Raw genomic sequence first — 18,749 nt, 5'->3', positions numbered from 1 at the left:
TGGGCAGGTGAGCGCCGCGCTCAGAAGGACTTTCCACAGTGAGGAGACAGCGGTGGCCAACAAACATGCACTGTGCCAGTATGGCAGAGGCGGGGCCTCGCGCTGTGTCAGAGGAGGCTGTGTCGCCTTCCGTGGGGAGGGTGGAGGAGCGATGGCTTTGCTCACCAGCTCCCTCTCCTCCTTCCCAACAGGTGGCTCTGCGTATACCAGGCGTATAAGACGACCCACGACTTTTGGGGTGATTTTGGGGGGTTAAAAAGTCATCTTGTACGCCTGAACATACGGTAGCTATTGTGTGTGTGTGTGTGTGTGTGTATCATATGTGGGTTCTGAATTGGGCATAACGTTTCTAAGGAACTCTTAAGGCTTCCTTCATTTTCCCATTTCTCGCTTTTCAATTTAAAAAGCGCTAATGATTCCTTTGATTGCTTACAGGTTGAAACTATCGGAGACGCCTATATGGTTGCTAGCGGCCTCCCCATTCGCAACGGGAAGAAACATGTTGAGGAAATTGCTACCATGTCTTTGCACTTTCTCAATGCAATCATTTCCTTCAAGATTAGGCACATGCCGAAGGAGAAACTGAGCCTGCGTATTGGTATTCATACAGGTGAAAGGCAGTGGTTTCATCTAAGCATGATTTTAAAGCTTTTGCTACGTTGTTTGTTAAGTAAGGGTTCTGAGAGTTGCTATGAGACCCCTCCCCCCCCCCTCAGAGAACTACAAGTCGCAGAGTTCCTTGGAAAGAGGAATTGATTGTTAAACCACTCTGGGAATTGCAGCAATGTGAGAGAATAGGAATATTCTAACAAGTCTCCTCACCCTTAACAAACTGCGGGTCGCAGTATTCTTTGGGGGAAGCCACAACCGAGACGACTTTAAATGTATGGTTCAGTAGAATGCCACTCACAACTATGTTCCAGATTTTGACTGAGGGATAGTTACTAGTAAACAAATTGAGACTTGTAGCTGCACGTAAGATTGCAGTGAAATTACAGGGTCAAATCCTGTGATTGTGCCAATTAAATACTATAATGAAGGGACTATTCATATTCAACTTCAGCTTGTGTGCAGCTCTGTTCCAAGGACTTGGGGGAGGTAGTGACACATTCTAAAAGCAAATGCAAACACGTTGAGACATCAATCATCTTGTCACGTGATACTGCAAACACAAGTGTATATCTTTGATGCTGAAATATCAAGTATGGCTACAGATTGATGAACCATAAAAATAGGGACGTGCTGAGATAGTTTCTATTATAGTCCTTTGCTCTAATACCAAGTTAAAGCAATAAAGCAACATAATTTGTATCTCTCTCTCTCTGTGTGTGTGTGTATGTGTGTGTGTGTGATCCATGAGGCTTCCTGGAAATGCCTTTAGTCTTGCCAAATGTGGGCTACCAGGATTTGGAGATGTAGTAATAATAAGAATGTGGCTGATGGTTCCCTATCATGTGATGAATATAGACAATATGTTCTGAGATATAATTAATTTGAAGGGAATCTGGCACAAGGAGTAAAATTTTCTCGGCATCATTTAAGATTTGATTCACAAGTGTATTTTTGAGGTGATTTAAGTCTGGTCACATTCTCATTTGTGTGTATCTATGTACAAAATGGCTGCAGAAATGTCTGACGTTAGTACTTCAGGGTAACTCAGTCTACTTGACTACATAAAGGTAAAGGTAAAGGGACCCCTGACCATTAGGTCCAGTTGCAGACGACTGTGGGGTTGCGGCGCTCATCTCTCTTTATTGGCCGAGGGAGCCGGCGTACAGCTTCCGGGTCATGTGGCCAGCATGACTAAGCTGCTTCTGGCGAACCACAGCAGTGCATGGAAACACTGTCTACCTTCCCCCTGGAGCGGTTCCGATTTATCTACTTGCACTTTGACGTGCTTTCGAACTGCTAGGTTGGCAGGAGCAGGGACCGAGCAACGAGAGCTCACCCCGTCGTGGGGATTTGAACCGCCGACCTTCTGATTGGCAAGTCCTAGGTTCTGTGGTTTAACCCACAGCACCACCCATGTCCCCACTTGACTACATATCCCCCCAAAAAACCCCCAAAAACATGACTGCTCTGTGGGAAGCAGAAAAGACAATTGGTAAATGGGATTGCTGTAAAATCCAAACATTAATTCATAACTCTCAAAAGCATCATTGCATATAAGATTCTGCCATTCTTTGCTCTGTGGCTGATGCCTTTCCTGATGTTTGTTCTTCTAGGCCCTGTTGTTGCAGGTGTGGTGGGGATCACAAGGCCACGTTACTGCTTGTTTGGAGACACAGTGAACGTGGCTTCAAGGATGGAAAGTACCAGCTTACGTACGTTGCATGTATTTGTTATGAAGGTATCAGAAAGGTTGGTGTAAACTCCAAAAGGCAAGAGAACATGTTGTGCTTCAAAAGCCAATGAATGAAAGCTTAGAGCAGGGAGAGAAGCAGAACTTTCAGCAATGTATAATCATGAAGGGATGTCTTCAGGCCAGTTGCTGGGAAGCAACAAGAGAATTACATAACTATTATGCCCTCCTTGTGTGCTTCCCCGAGGCAGGTGGTTGCTCACTATTGGCAATAGATTAATGGACTATACAGACCTTTGTTCAGACTGAGTAGGAATTTTCTTCCTCTTTTTTTAGAGTATTACAAAGGGAAGAAAAATGAACAGTTGGTGGTCACATTTCATGTCAAGAACTGTTATCATTCCCATACACCACACTTGCCTCTGAATTGGCAATTGAGACAGTGGTACTCAACACTGGGATTTGGATTTAGCTTAGGATCTGCTCCCCCCGTTCTACTGCTTTTTAAGCACCATGTCCCCTATGTTCCAACTGATGCTCAGCTGTAAGGCCACTGCAGTTTCCTTGTGTCCACCTATTTCTCTTACCTCATAGCCAGGTCCTAACACTGAAAGTGTTAGTTGGTACAAATATAAGCAACTGTCCATATTTGTTTTTACTAGAACATTTTTAGAGCTTGTCTTTCCAGTATAGGCAATCAATATGCAATATGGTAAATTGTTCTCTCTCTCTTTCTCTCTTTCTCTTTCTCTAGCTCTCCAAATCCATGTCTCTATGATCACAGCAAATGTTCTCCAGATGATTGGAGGTTATGATTTGCAGGAAAGAGGGACCATAAGAATAAAGGTATAGTTCTCATGGAAATAGGGGTTCCTAGAGCTGGGAAGAACCCAGTGGTGATCTAGTCCAAGCTTCTGCACAAACATGAGGCCACCAGCTTCTAGCCATATGAATTTTAAAAATCCAAAGTCAGACAACAGTCCTCCACCACAAGCAAGGAGCAGATGCACTGGAAAAAGGTATACCTTGTGAAGACATCTGCCCATAGCTTAAAATCATGTGAAGTTGCACATGTGGAGTTTTCAATGTCATGGGGCCTTGGCCTCAGAATTAGTTGATGGATTGTTAGGCACTTTGACTAGTAACAAATTTAGGTCAATCACTGAACTATTGGGGGGGGGTCATTTTAAGATGTTGGACAATACTATTTATTTTTAATATGTCCGTAAGCAGCTATTCCTGTGGGTTGGGTTCTAATATACATACAGTGTTCTGGGCCCAGAAAATCCTGTTGCACCCCATGGTTCTGAGTAAGTCTTGACAGCAAGAGCCAGAGCTCCCCACCCCCTAAAAAAGTCAGTCTAAATATGCATCTATACATATATATTAAGAAATGGAAATCTATGTCATGGACCTGTGCCCTGAGTCTAAATACCTAGCAATCTCCCTGATGTGGATACTGGGAGAAAGGATGGAAAATTCCAAGAATCCATCTTCCCTGTTTTTTTCACACCACCTTTACCTTTTACCTTGAAGGAAATTCATTTTATTTTTCAAAGCACCAACTATTCCTAAGGTGTGTGCAATCATTTAGCGGATTGGTTTTGTTGTGGTTATGTGACGCAACTTTGCTTTCATGTTATTTCTCTTGGCTGGCAGGGCAAAGGACAGCAAAGAACGTTTTGGCTGAAAGGAAAGGTTGGATTCCATCTGCCCCTACCAGAGTTTGGCAGTGATGTAGAAAGCCGCCCAAAGGGAAATGCTGAGGTAGATATGTAGCTATTAGACCCGGCAAGCAATAACATACAATATTAGATAACTCATATGTGATAAGTGCAGCGTTTGCAGTGGAGAAGGATTAGCGTTTGGGTGTAGGCCGAGCACACCCACCCCAAGGGGCACAAATGGGTTGTAGTTGAATTCATTACTGGTAAAGCACTCCATTGCAGAATCTCCCAGGGTACACTGCTCCCACTACATAGCTAGCTAGGCATTTACTCCCTAGCCTTGTGCCTTGAATGTTGGAGCAACAACATGACCATGTCTCTTCCTGAATGCAAATCCCCTCCCTTGACAGGACACGCGCAAGGAACCTGCAACTTTCCCTGAACCTGGTGCTTTAAACCCTCTTTGTCCTTGGAGACTGAGGAGGAGGGGATGGAAGAGACCCTAATGACCCAAGTCTTCTAAGGACTGTCTCTTCCTCCCAATCCTTCCTGCAACTCCTCCTGCACCTAGGACAGCCCCATCGCTTCCTCTTCCCTCAGCCCCAACTCCTGCCTTGCAGGTAGCACAGAACCCCACAAGTCACTGGTCCCTTCTCTTAGATGCTCCTCCAGCTCCCTTGCCTCCTCCACACGCCTTTTGGAATCCTGCCAGCCACTGACATCTACCATTGGGGAAAAATAGAGCCATACGAAAGACTGAAATTGCTTTGGTAATTTTTAATTGATTTAACAGCTGGGAATCTTCACAATTTATCCTGTCACAGTAAGTCCTCTTCTTATCGTCATCTGCCAGTGGGTACGCAAGTATTCCATTGGTTCTGGCTTTGCCAGCCTGGTGCCCCCACACCCGATGATTTGGGCTACAACTCCCATTAGTCATGTTAACATGAGTGTTTTGGCTAGGGCCAATGAGAACTGTAGGCCCAAACTTTTGGAGTTTGCTAAATCTTCTTTAGTCTAACCATCCTTTAGCTTGGCTTTTCTGGGGCCTTAGGCTCTGTGAGTTTAGCCTTAACTTTCATAGTTCCTCCTGCTCCTCCCCCCTCCCCTCCTCCCTGGTTCTGGAGATGGAAAAGGTGTGTGTGTGTGTGGGGGGAATCAAATCCCTTAAGCTAGGTTAGCCAATATTGTGTCCCATCAGCTCCAGGCAGCATGTCAAGAACAGATTGTGTGTTTGTGTGTGTGCAGGGGGTGCAGAGCAGGGAGGAGAGAGGGGAAGGCCTGTTGAGTAAGCAGAAATGCTTGTGCCAATGGGACCCTAACTGAGTGCTGAACTGGATACAACCCATATTCTCAGTTTGTGCAAGTACTTAGTTGTGTCAGTTATAGCACTGTAGTATTTTAGAAACTATTTCCAAATAGTTCCTCGGGATACCTAGCCCAAGGCCCAAATACAAATTATATCTTAACAGTGGCTAAATAAGACTTATTTATGGTCATAGTCAACCATCAACAAGATCTTAATTCAGAGTAGTGTAGCGCAATGTCAGAGCTGTTACAATGACTAATGGACTGCCTTCTGCACTTTCAAATGGAGTGGGGGAGCTGACAAATGCATTTCAGTCCTGGGGACAAGGGTTTGTAAGAATATTGTTTCTCTGCAGTGATAGCCACAGTGAGAATAACAAATGGGATTAATGAACAAACTCTCAATCAGCCCCCCTTTCAATATTATTTATTAAAATTCCCATTAATTATTTCCACTATACAGGGCTGCCTTCAGATGGCTCAGGAGTTGGATGACTCCATATCCTCCAACACTTCTCAGAGGAAAATAAGGATGTCCTAAGGAAAAGCGGGACATTCCGGTATCAAATCATAAACTCAGACAGCGGGACTGTCCCTGGAAAACAGGGACACTTGGAGGGTCTGCAAAGGTGTAGCTAGTTGGCTATTATGTTTCCCAAAGTTATCAGACACTTTGTTTTATGAACCTGGCCTAGATGTATAGCCTAGATCAACAACTTTGGGGTAAAATTGTAAAAAAAGCTCAGCAACCTCAATCCTAAGACAACTGAGTAAAAATTAGTTAAAACAGTTGAATCAAAGAGTTTCAGCATGACTGATTTAACTTTCCCCTATTCATTTTCTCCATATTCCATAAAAGTGTGTGTAGCGTGTATGTTCAAGGTAGAAAAATCAAGTTCTGAAGTGAGGAGGAACCTGCATTAAAACATATAATTACTTCTTCTACTATGTCCTGAAATGTGCTTTTTCTCTCATGAACAATACTATCCAATAAAGACAGGCTGTGGGCTGACCATATCCGGGGTGCCTAATCTGTGGCCTTCCAGATATTATTGTACTCCAACTCCCATCAACCCCAATCAGTGTGGCCAATGGTCAGGGATGATGGGAGCTATAGCTCAACAAGATCTGGGGTGTCACAAGTTACCCACCTTTCTACTTCATCAGCCTGTTGGGAGCCTGAGGGTTCCTGCCTCTCTCCACCTGGCCCAGGATGAGGCCTGACAGGCTTCATAAGAACTGCTGCTGCTCAGCAAGGACTGGGGTATTTTGGTGGAAGTTTCGTTGGGAGTTTTTGCTGTTATTGATATTAATTTTTTGTATATTTATTTGTATGTGGAAATTGTCCAGTTAGGTTATGTAGTTTTTGATGTGTTTTATTTATTTTTATGACTACTTTGCTATATTTGTGATCTTTCATATTGTAAGCCGCCTTGAGCATTGTATTAACTGTGGAAAGGTGGCATACAAATTATGATGATGCTGTTAGTCTAAGGGACATCTGTTACACAGTGAGAACAGGTGCTAAGGGAGCCTCTGATGCTATGTCACAACACAGACGTCAGCTGTAATTCAAATACTTTCTTGGGTTGTGGCTCTCACAGGCTGACAACCTTTAGCCTTCAAGGACATACAGCCATAGCTTGGCATGCAACACCCCCCACACTAAACATGATGCATTCTGTGGCTGCTCCCAAACTGTATGCAACACAGGCATTCATCATGTGGGTGGATGTTGTGCTTATTCACCCGCAGCAATCTTTGCTAGCCATTTTGAGTCCCTTGATTCTGAAAAATAGATATCCAGTTCCAGTACATGGAATCAGCACTGCTGCTCACATAAGCAGCAAGCAACAGCACACACAGTCTTCCCGCTAACAGATGCTGAGACCTAATTCACGTGACTTTCATTCTAGCAAATTCTCCATCATTTATGCTTGATGTAACATATTCTTGTGCTAAGCCACGATATGGAAAACTGCATGCTATAATTGCTATGGTATCAAAGAAGGAGGAACAGCTATGCTCTAGGGAAAAGAACTACCCATCGACCAAATAGTGCTCTATCCAGCACAGAGTCAATTCCTGGAATAGCCAGGCTAGCTTCTCGGTGAGGTAATGGCCCTCTCAGCATAAGCCATTAAGGTAACAAAGGAAGTGGCTCTGTGCCTGATGACAAATGGTTGGGAGCCCCTCAAGTCGTTGGTAGTTAGAAAGAGAAAGGCCAGAGATGAGAGTTGGTGTGTTAGGTAGAAGCTTGAAGCAAGGCTGCAGACTGAAGCCTGTGAAACAGAGCCATGCCTGATTATTTCTAGAGTCCAGGCCCATGGCTATGGGCAAAACAAGACCCTCTTGGCATGTTAATGCTGTCAGCCCCTCCTAAGCTTAAGTTGTATTTATGTGCAAATAAACCATATATCTAAAAGACACCACAGTCTCCATTGGCCTTTCTTCTGAAGGAAACCGAACTCTGGAACCCCTGGAATTCACACCACTCAGAGCCTGGGGTGTGTGTAACAGTATTGTACTTTTTAAAAACATCACCACCATGAGAATGAAGCCAGCAGTCTTCTGCTAAGAGTGCTCCCAGAATCCCAAGAATGATTTAGCTCCTTAATGCAGACAGCCAGGAAGTGAGGACTTCATTGTCCGACTAACACTTTTAAGCAAACAGTGGACTTCCCTCTAGTGCTTCGTTTGAGATACACTTATCTGAACAATGTGCACACAGCTGGTAAAAATCACCATTGGTATTCTCATCTGCCACAGAAACCAAATGTAAGCCGGGTGAAATTTATTTGTCGTGCAAAACAAGGCAGCAGGTAAAACAAGCATCTCTTCGTAGCAGTAAAGGACATTGGGGGTGATCAGCAGCAGCTGATGTTGGGTTGAGTATTATAAAAGAACTGTGCGAATTCCAAGAAAGAGGAATAAATGGCAAAGGATAGCTGCAAAGAAGAGAGAAATAGGAAGAATGTGAGTAGTCTCGCTCAGTGAATTTCTGTTACACTGCCCTGTTTGAGATTTTATATAGCCACAGTTTTCACACCATTTAAAAAGGCCCAACCCATGATTTACCAATCCATCTTTCCACGGGGATTAAGTTATATGCTGAGTTCAGTTTTTATACAGAGCCTTGGGGTGGATGTATGCATTGTGGTGGAACTGTTCCAGATGAGGAACATCCTGGAATCCGCCTGGGTTGGCCATCTGCTATGATCAGGAATGTTTTAGTTAGGATGCAGGCTGTGCTGTGCAGTTGTACAGCCCATTCCCCACACAATGCTGGTAAGACCACAAGTGGAGTTGGATGCCCATTAATTTTGATGGGTTTGCTGTGTGTAAAACTCAGTTGAATACCACCCTGTATGTATTAAGCCAAAAAGTTAGTGATTCTGGGTGAATTTGGAACTTTTATTACTTCATATTTTTCTTGCTGTCACCTTTTTTCACCTCAAGGGCCGCAGTCCCATGGGGGAGGGGAGGAGCACATTTCAGGGGCTTTGCGCCGGTGATGAGTGGAGCCAAAAGCCAAATGGATGTGATTCTTAGCATTGTCTAGCAGGCTACATTCCAGTCATGCAAAAATTAGACACCTCTCTCCATCCTCCAGACAGGCAAGCAAGAAAGAGGCATTATCCATACTCTCCAACATGTTGAGACTGAAAACTGGAGTGTGCATGTTCCCTGATATTCTTCTGTGTGAGTCTTGTGACATGTGTGAGAGCGCGGAGGCAAAAAACCCCCTGAGAACTTTGGGGTTCCGTGCTTTCACGTGAGGTCCCATTCTCACATTTTTTGGGACTCTGTGATCTTGTGAGAGAGCATGACACCCCAAAATGGGATGTCCCAATTTAATTGGGGCAGTTGAGAGGTATGCATTATTCAAGGACACGTTCCAGTTAGGGGAAAACACTTGCAAAGGATGTGCAGCAGGGCCAGGGGGTTGTAGCTTGGGACAGTTTTAAGGGCCAGATAAGCCTGCCTAGTGGCTGCAGAGTAGTGGCCCGTGAAATATGTGGCTTGGTGAGGGGAAAGGGCCTATGAAGAGTCCCAGTGATAAAATAAAGGGCCCGGGGGCTGCATTTGGCCCCCAGGCCTAAGGTCCCCCACCACTGTTGTAATTGATTGTTTTTATATTAGCTTTTTCGACATTTATGATGTTTACATTTATGGTGTTTATAAGCTACCTTGATTTATTTTTTTTATAATTTTATTTCTGAATTTCAAAAGTTTAGAAATTGATACATACTTTCCCGATTCATATTCATTTCACATTCTACTTCCCCACCAGCCCTCCATGGTGTCCCTCATAATTTCTGAAATTGATTTACATTGATTTCCTTGATTTATCATAAACAAGGACATGGCAGCAAATGCTGCCCAGGAAAGCAATTAATCTAATACTATTATAGTTCTGACATCCTTCAACTATAATAAAGTTTATTATATGGCATTTTCATTAATGCTGATAAATTTCCATTGACTAACATGTTAGATAGTTTAATATTTGTAATTTTTACCTGAAAAGTTGTAATTCCTGGTTAATCCTCTATCTGTGAGAAATAAGAAAAGTTAGAATGCTCACAGGAAATGGCTTATAAGTAAAAAGATAGATCGATGCAATAATGTGATGAACATTACACTGCCACTAACTACATGCTAAAGTAATGATCCATTCAGCAAGGTGGAATAGCTTGATTTTATTACTTCCTTATGTCCTTTATAACATTTATATCTTGCATTATCCTTTAATCTATCAGTGTCTGAAAGTGGGCCCTCCAAACAGTTCCCTTATCTGTGGACGTTTTCTCCTATTTCTATGTTAAAATAATAAAGTGATCTGGAATAGGGTCTAAACTCAAGGCCATTTCAGCTCAACAAAACACTGGGCAATGCAAAACTATAAATGGAAAGTGTGCCCTGCAACACGTGTAGGTTCCCTCAAAACTTGGAGACTACAAAGTCTTGAGGCACACCAGGAGTTACGGAAATCTCAGAGTTAGCTTCCACCCCTACTGTTGCTGAAAGAACCACAGCTCAGAGGTAAAGCATCTGTTTTGAATGCCAAAGGTCCCATGTCCGGTCCCCAGCATCTCCACGTCGAACTCAGAGACCTGCTGTCAGTTACTGTTGACAGTTCTGAGTTAGATGGACCAGTGCTCTGACACAGGTATAAGGAGCTACTGTACCTATGTCGTTATATGTTCCGTGCACCTCATATGGCTGCTTTGGAACACCCTTCTTTGTAAATGACTCTACTGAATTTCTTCTGGACTGATTAATGAGACAAAAAGAGCTACAAATCCCCAGTCATCCTTGGCCACAATTTCTCGCATAATCCCTGGTTGGAAAGAACATACCAGAACATGTCCAGAAGTATCGTTTCCAACTAAGGATAAAACCTGCAAGGTATCGCCTGGTTTAGTAACACCTGTCCTCCTACTTTTGCAAGTTTAATACGGTGTCAGATTTAGGGTGGTTCAGGCAGCTCCTCCATACAGGGCGCTGAGCTGAGAGGGCCCAAAATTGAGAAGATCCATCATTGAGAAGATTCATTTGGGGGCACCAGATTTTGGCCTCATTAAGGGTGCCATTCTACCAAAGATTACCAAAGTCTGCCCCTGATTAATATATACCATATTTTTTGCTCTATAAGACTCACTTTTCCCCGCCTAAAAAGTAAGGGGAAATGTGTGTGCATCTTATGGAGCGAATGCAGGCTACGCAGCTATCCCAGAAGTCAGAACAGCAAGAGGGATTGCTGCTTTCACTGCGCAGCGATCCCTCTTGCTGTTCTGGCTTCTGAGATTCAGAATATTTTTCTTCTTGTTTTCCTCCTCCAAAAACTAGGTGCGTCTTGTGGTCTGGTGCGTCTTATACAGCGAAAAATACGGTATTTGCTTTTGGCTTGGCAGGGGAGTAATGGTTAGTGGAGCAGGACTCCTAAGAGTTCTGGGTCCAACCAGTGGTGTAGCAAAGTCAGGTGGTACCCAGCGCGGAAAATGTCACAACCCCCCCCCATTGAAATCTAGTTGGACTCCCAAGAGACTGCGATCTACTCACAGTATAAAAAGACGGGCTGTAATCTACCCATTGTCATTGCCAGGAGTTGTTCAGCTTTTTTAAGGGAAGGATTGACCAAAGTTGTTGAGCATCTTTTGAGGAGGGTTGACCAAAGTTGTTAAGCTTTCTGTGGGGTTACAGGGTTTGGGTCCTGAGTTGAGGGAGCTTCTATCCTTCCCTCCAACCTCCGCTTGTTTGCTCCTTCCCATCCTCTCCCTCCCTGCCTGCCTGCCTCCTCCAGCAGTCCAGGAGCGCCGGGCTCTCAAAACAGCAAAGCAGTGCAGCTCTGCTCCTTCCCCTGACAGCTCACAGTAGAGGGGAGTCACGGGTGGGCGACATGTAGAATGTCACCCCCCTCAGTGATGACACCCGGGTTGAGGCGGACCGCCCCCACCTTGCTCCACCCCTGGGTCCAACTTAAAAAGCATTGATATTTCACCCCCATAGTTGAAGAATTTCCCTAGTAATAGATGTACCGTAATCAGAGATTAGGAGGAGATTGGAAACCAGCCCACACCAGTTACCGTATTTTTCGCCCCATAGGACGCACTTTTTCCCCTCCAAAAATGAAGGGGAAATGTGTGTGCGTCCTATGGGGCGAATGCAGGCTTTTGCTGAAGCCTGGAGAGCGAGAGGCATCGGTGCGCACCGACCCCTCTTGCTCTCCAGGCTTCAGGAAGCTATCCGCAAGCCTTGCAAGCCCTGTGGGAGTTCCCACGGGCTCACAAGGCTTGCGGGCAGCAGCCTGCTGCCGGAAGCATGGGGAGCCCTCCGGAGGACTCCCCGTGCTTCGGGCGAGTGTCCGCAAGCCTTGCGCACCCGACGGGAGGTCCCGCTGAGTGCGCGAGGCCTGGGGCGGCAGCCTGCCACCCAAAGCACGGGGAGCCCTCCAGAGGACTCCCCGTGCTTTGGGCGAGTGTCCGCAAGCCTTGTGCGCCCGACGGGAGGTCCCGCCGAGCGCGCGAGGCTTGGGGTGGCAGCCTGCCGCCCAAAGCACGGGGAGCCCTCTGGAGGACTCCCCGTGCTTTGGGCGAGTGTCCACAAGCCTTGCGCGCCCGACAGGAGGTCCCGCCGAGCGTGCGAGGCTTGGGGAGGCAGCCAGCCGCCCAAAGCACGGGGAGCCCTCCAGAGGGCCCCCCTTGCTTCTGGCGGGTGTCCGCAAGCCTTGCGCGCCCGACGGGAGGTCCGGCCGAGCGCGCGAGGCTTGGGGCGGCAGCCTGCCGCCCAAAGCACGGGGAGCCCTCTGGAGGACTCCCCGTGCTTTGGGCGAGTGTCTGCAAGCCTTGCGCGCCCGACGGGAGGTCCCGCCTAGCGCGCAAGGCTTGGGGAGGTAGCCAGCCGCCCAAAGCACAGGGAGCCCTCTGGAGGACTCCCCGTGCTTCGGGCTAGTGTCGGTAAGCCTTGCGCGCCTGGCGGGAGGTCCCGCCGGGCGCGCGAGGCTTGGGGCGGCACCCGAAGCACGGGGAGCCCTCCGGAGGGCTCCCCTTGCTTCTGGCGGGTATCCGCAAGGCTTGGGGCGGCAGCTGCAGCTGGGGGGGGGGAATAATTTTTTTTATTCATTTCCCCCCCCAAAAAAACGAGGTGCGTCCAATGGGCCGGTGTGCCCTATAGGACGAAAAATACGGTAATCTGAAACACCTGCATCAGAAATCAAACCCAGTAAATTATTGCATTCCTACTGAAGAGGTTGATTAATTATCCTATCTTTTCATCAAAGGGCAGCATTAATCCTCCCCTTTGCAGGTAAAGAATAAACTGTTTCACAATGTAGCACCCAAATTATAAATCAAAATATCCTTCTGCACTTACTGTTCACAGTGAGTTCAGCCATTAACACACCACCTGTTGGCTCCATTCGTTGTCTCCGATTTGTACATAACTTAAAAGTAACAAAGAAAACGATTTGCTTGATCAATATTTATTTCTAAAATATTTCATTTATATCCTGCCTTTCATCAAATCGATCCTGGGGCATGCAATCCTAATAAAATAGTCATTGAACTCACAACCTGAAACTCAGTTAAAATATAAATATAAAATATAAATATATAAAAATAAAATAAAATATAAAACCCACCATCACAAAATACCTGGCCATTACGATATCTGCATATGCAACTTCATTCCTCCATATACCCATGGATACATGTAGCTAAATAGCAGATAATCAGCACACACCTTTTTGATTTTGGGTAGCTGAAAGGAACTTCTGTAACTGCCAACAGTTTTCTTTGATTCTTGGTTTTGGGTCAACTTGAAACAAAAGCAGAACATCCAAATCTTGCCTGATTGCTATCTCTGCCATCTGGCAGCTGGCTAACCTGCTGGAAAAGTGATGGATGGAGGTATCATGTTGCAGCACATCTTTGGGAGAATTTAGAGCATGAAACATGTAATAATAACAACAACTTATTATTTATACCCCGTCCATGTGACTGGGTGATAAAACATCAAACATTAAAAACTTCCCAAAGAATAAAAGGTAGACAATGAGTATGTCCATAGAACTGAACACATACTTAACAAAGGAACATTTTTTCTTCCTCTAAACCTGATAAACCTTATCAGTGTGTTAGCATCTTTGTGGCTCTCTAGGCATAGGGGAACGGTAACCCTAGGCTTATTTATTCAGAAGTAACAGAGCAATCCCAACTCCAGTGAGGCAGCAGTGGGGTGGGGTGGAGCAGCATGGCCAGGGCTGCATCCGAAGTCCTGCTGCCCATATCAGCAAGGCTGGAAAGTGCAGAGAGTTGCAAAACCCAGCTCTGTGCTATTGTTTCATGTTATGCAGCCTGAACCATGCCCAATGCCTTCAAATGAAGACAGCAAGGGTGGCCTGGGCTCCAAGGGATCATGGGCCAGCTTATTTTCCACTCCCAAACCTATTTGCAGCTTTTTGTAGGCTATTGCCAATGGGAGTCCCACAGATGGTACTTCCACCTGCCTACACTTTCAGTAGATGGAACTGGGAGTTCCATGCCAGCATGATGTCGGCATCATACCATGGGCTGAGGCCAGTAGAGCTGTTTTGGGCAGGACAGAGGAAGACCTCTCAATCAGTCTCTTGCTAGTGCAGCAGATCAGGGGGTTGGAATTGCGGTCCAAGCCCCATGGTGTTCCATAGAGCTCACTTCCAGGAAAATGTACAGAGGTTTTCAGCCTAAATCACAAGTTCTTGGAGACAGAAGCAAGAGTCACCACACGGCTAAGGGTGGGATCTCCAGACCAGCAGTCTCATTTGCCTCATTTCATTTCAGTTTTGTCAAAAAAGATCAAGGGTAACTGGTCAAAACAGGGTTTAAACATGCAGCGCTGAGGGGGCCATATGACTCAAGTTGAAGGTGAATAGTTCCTAAGAACAAAGCACTGCAGAGTACTTAATGGAACATCAGAGGATTTCTCCCTGCATGGTTTATTCAAATTCACTGTAATCAAAGAAAATAGCATCCAATTATATTTTCTGGCCTGAGATAAACTGGTGATTTCTGGGCAATGTGTGGTGTCTTCATTCAGTTTCCACTGTCACGTGGTTTAAGACTGAAGGCAGCCCTGTTTAGGGAAGTTTTGTTTGATGTTTGATGTTTTATCACCCAGTCACATGGACGGGGTATAAATAATAAGTTGTTATTATTATTACATGTTTCATGCTCTAAATTCTCCCAAAGATGTGCTGCAACATGATACCCCCATCCATCACTTTTCCAGCAGGTTAGCCAGCTGCCAGATGGCAGCGATAGCAATCAGACAAGATTTGGATGTTCTGCTTTCGTTTCAAGTTGACCCAAAACCAAGAATCAAAGAAAACTGTTGGCAGTTACAGAAGTTCCTTTCAGCTACCCAAAATCAAAAAGGTGTGTGCTGATTATCTGCTATTTAGCTACATGTATCCATGGGTATATGGAGGAATGAAGTTGCATATGCAGATATCGTAATGGCCAGGTATCAGCGGTGCCCCCGCACAACACCAGTGTTTGCCGCCTCCCGCCTTTTGCCTTCGACTCTACATCATAGTTGCAGTGCCCAGTGTTACTGAACTGGTTGTGCTCCCCTAAATCCACCTCTGAAAGGAGCGCTGAGTAGGTTTGGAATCTAGAAACAATTTATCCACAAACAAACATTGTCCCGTGTGTTGCTCTAGCTCCTCCTAGTGAGAAGGACCATAGTTTTCTAATTTCCATTTATTGCAGTTGTCTTCCTCTAAGGCAGAGGTATAGAACTTATGGACGTCCAGATATTGCTAGACTGTAATTCCCATAATCCCTGAGTACTGGCAATATTGGCTGGGGCCGAAGGGAGCTGGATGACCGTAGGGTTGGATTCAACGAAACTGATGTGCTAGCAGGACAATGAATCCTCTCTTGGGGAAGAACCCCAGAAGAGCATTGCACTGGGCAAACAAAAATGCTTGTGCTAATAGAATGATCATAGTAGTGCAATGTTGAATTCCTCCCAAAGGTTCCAAACCCCTGCCCTAAGGAGATCGGGGAAGCATGGTGATGTCTACTCTATATTACCTTTCCAAATAACACTGTGAAATGGGCTAGGCTGAGAGACAGTGACTGTTTGGCCCAAGGACCTTTAAGGCAGAGCAGGGGTTGGAACCATGGGATTGCGCCAAAATTTGCAGTCTACCCAATCCAGCAAAGTCTTAAGTTGTTTCTTGTAACAAAATGAGAAATGTCTTCTTTTTCTTTTTCAAAAGGTTCAATCAAAAATCCTTCTCACTGCTTTAATAGGCCCTCGGGAACGTGTAGGGTTTTGTTTTTTGTTTTTTGCAGGCTAGACTTCATTCTTAATTGCTACAGGCAAAAAACTTACCACAGGGCACGATAACTTCTCACTGTCACATACATGCGTCTCACAGTGCAGCCACACCTTGGAGAGTTTGGGAATATTCCGGAACCGAAATGCATTAAACTGGAAGGTCGCTCGACTGTCTTTCCCATTTTCATGCACTATGATGGTGTCATCTGTGGGGCACCTGAGTCACATGATAACAGGCACTCTTAGAATGAGAAGAACAATAAGGCACTCCTTTTCTTCTCTTATCTCTAATACTATCACTGTATTTATTGCGGCTATTGCAAGAACATAGCATGGTTTCTGTGAGAAACTGAGTACCTCTGAATGTTAGATTCAGCTGTGTAAAAAGAAGCTGTGATTGGACAAAAATGAGAGAGTGAAATGTCTGTCCTATATATTTCTGGTCAATTGAAAACAGTAGTAATGTTGCAGAGAACAGGGTAGCCAAAATAGTGTCTTTGTTGTTGGTCTGCAACTCCCATCATCTTTGACCTATGTCTGTGTTGGCTGAGGCTGATGGGAATGGTAGTCCAACATCTGGAGAGCATCAACTTGGCCACCACTTGATGTAAAAAAACCACTACAGGATCAAAACCCTTAATGATTTGCTCAGACCACATCATATACTAATCACACAGGCAAACACTATATTTCATGTACTATTATTTATTTATTACCTGCCCTTCACCCTAAGGTCCAAAGGTGGGTTACAACATTAAAGCACAATATTATTATTTTTAAAACAACCTACAATGATAACAATAAGGTGGGTCCTAAAAACATGCACTCAAATGTCAAAAGTCAGAGGTATGCCTTCAGCATTCTCCAGAAACTGGATAATAAAGCTGCCAGCTTTGCCTCTATGGGGAAGAAGTTCCACAACTTAGGAGCCATCACAGACAATGCCCTCTCCCGGGCTGCCACCCCCCAAGCCTCTGAGGACAGAGAAACTAGCAAGAGATCTTCCAATCTCAGCACCCAAGAGTGAAGGAGGTGGTCTTTAATATATCTGGGGCCTGACTTGTATAATATTACTAGAAAAGTACTTCAGGTGACAATATGCCTAGCCTAAATTTTATTCTATTAACTTCAGGATGGCATTGGTTTCTTAAGATATGCTTACCCACAACAGTTCCATTTCATGTGAATAATGTTTATGTCGACCTTCTCACAAATTTACCTACCCCTTAGTTATCAGAGGCCACTGGACTGGAAAGAAATATTCTGATGAGGGGGTTGCCCAACAGTTAGTCAGAACTACTTTAAATCTGAGGAGACAAAGAGATGTGAGTACCAAGACGAGTGAAAATTTCAATGATAATTTCACATTGGTGTTGATTGATGAAAAGTTGCACCTGCTACTTAGGCCCTTTGCTTCTACGCCAGCAAATATGTCTGAACCAATTTCTGAAGTTTCAACTACGAAGGGGGCTTCCTTCTTGACTGTAAACTTGGCATTCTGAGAGGGAAAATGGAGGAATGGGTTAGTAATGCAAAGGAGGAACAGCAAAAGCTTAACAATTAGATATAATGTCAGCAAAGATACACTGTCACCAGCAATTTCCACTTCGTTTCCCCTTATGCCATTTTTGTATCTGTGTTTCATTTGTTTTTCTTAACATTCTTATGATGTTTGCCCTAAATTGGCTCAACAACAGGATGCCTTGAAGTCGAGTGTGTAATGCTTCAATGAAAGCTCAAGAAATGTGGCTTAGAAGGAACTATTCCATGCAAATCAGTGAACAGCCACATATAAAGGACAGCAACAAGCTTATCAGTATCAGAGGGGGGGAAACCATTTATAGGCAACATCTAACTACCAGTTTGCCATAGCCAGCCATGCAGTGCTAAATGAGGAAATCCACACATTTCTCTGGTGAGCAAGGCACAAGATTAATTGTCCATGAAGTATCAAATCACACAATGTATCCTCAAATGCTTCCAATGCTAAAACTGCTGGGTGAAATGACTCAAGTACAAAATTGTACAAAAAGTACAAAAATTGTACAAAAAGTACAAAATTGATTCAGGGATATATATCACACAAGACACACCCAACCTGGCTGCTGCATGCTATGCAAGATATTTGTGATGTGGAAAATTGTCAGAAAGAAAGATAGTGAAATGACTTTGCAACTGAACCCCCCCCCCCCCGGGTTTTCTCTCATGATAATTACATTGAATTAGGAATAGAAGAAGCTGCCTTGTGGACGGTTTGCAGACAAAGTATGTGTTCTGACCCTGAGCTACGTTAGTTATTTCAGTGCTCAAAAAGGCTCAACCACTTGTTGGATTCCAGCCTATTCTTAATAGTATAACAGAAGAGCAGTAAGAACTCAGGCACAACAAATTTTATTCTGAAAAAAGAAGTTGATAAATAACCAAGACACACAAGCTGGTGAAATATACATAAATACATAAGAAAACAAAGTAAACCTGGCTAATCAGGCTAATGGCCCATCTAGTCCAGCATCCTATACTCACAGTGGCCAGGCACATGCCTGCAGGAAACCCACAACTACAACAGCATTCTCCACTCCTGTTTACCACAATTCATCCCCAAGCCACAGCTAGTTAAGTAACTGTTACAGACAATTTTCCAA

General features: G+C 44.6%; 2 protein-coding genes across 4 annotated transcripts in view; one reads left to right on the top strand and one right to left on the bottom strand.

The window, feature by feature from the left end:
- The window catches only part of LOC310678229 (guanylate cyclase 2G-like), a 39,822-nt gene extending 32,484 nt beyond the window's left edge, over positions 1-7,338 (top strand). For 2 of the 3 annotated variants that reach the window (XM_083441734.1, XM_083441732.1), the window contains 5 exons: positions 436-610; positions 2,226-2,324; positions 3,057-3,148; positions 3,962-4,069; positions 6,274-7,338. In XM_083441734.1, the coding sequence (XP_083297860.1) occupies positions 436-610; positions 2,226-2,324; positions 3,057-3,148; positions 3,962-4,069; positions 6,274-6,501 (702 nt within the window). In that variant the 3' untranslated portion in view covers positions 6,502-7,338. Of the gene's footprint in view, positions 1-435; positions 611-2,225; positions 2,325-3,056; positions 3,149-3,961; positions 4,070-5,740 lie in introns of all 3 variants that reach the window. The other variant, XM_083441733.1, reaches the window with a different exon arrangement.
- Positions 7,339-8,056: 718 nt separating this feature from the next.
- The window catches only part of TECTB (tectorin beta), a 35,795-nt gene continuing 25,102 nt past the window's right edge, over positions 8,057-18,749 (bottom strand). Inside the window, exons 7-12 of the mRNA XM_083441728.1 lie at positions 17,502-17,605; positions 17,331-17,414; positions 16,162-16,324; positions 13,153-13,222; positions 9,801-9,833; positions 8,057-8,225 (exon numbers count right to left, since the gene is read on the bottom strand). Coding sequence (XP_083297854.1) covers positions 8,173-8,225; positions 9,801-9,833; positions 13,153-13,222; positions 16,162-16,324; positions 17,331-17,414; positions 17,502-17,605 — 507 coding nt within the window. The 3' untranslated portion in view covers positions 8,057-8,172. The remainder of the gene's footprint in view (positions 8,226-9,800; positions 9,834-13,152; positions 13,223-16,161; positions 16,325-17,330; positions 17,415-17,501; positions 17,606-18,749) is intronic.

Source organism: Podarcis tiliguerta, assembly GCF_965153285.1.
Source record: "Podarcis tiliguerta genome assembly, chromosome: 5".
Lineage (NCBI taxonomy): Eukaryota > Metazoa > Chordata > Lepidosauria > Squamata > Lacertidae > Podarcis > Podarcis tiliguerta.
Note: the sequence above shows the minus strand (reverse complement) of the source record. Positions and strands in the feature narration are given on the sequence as shown.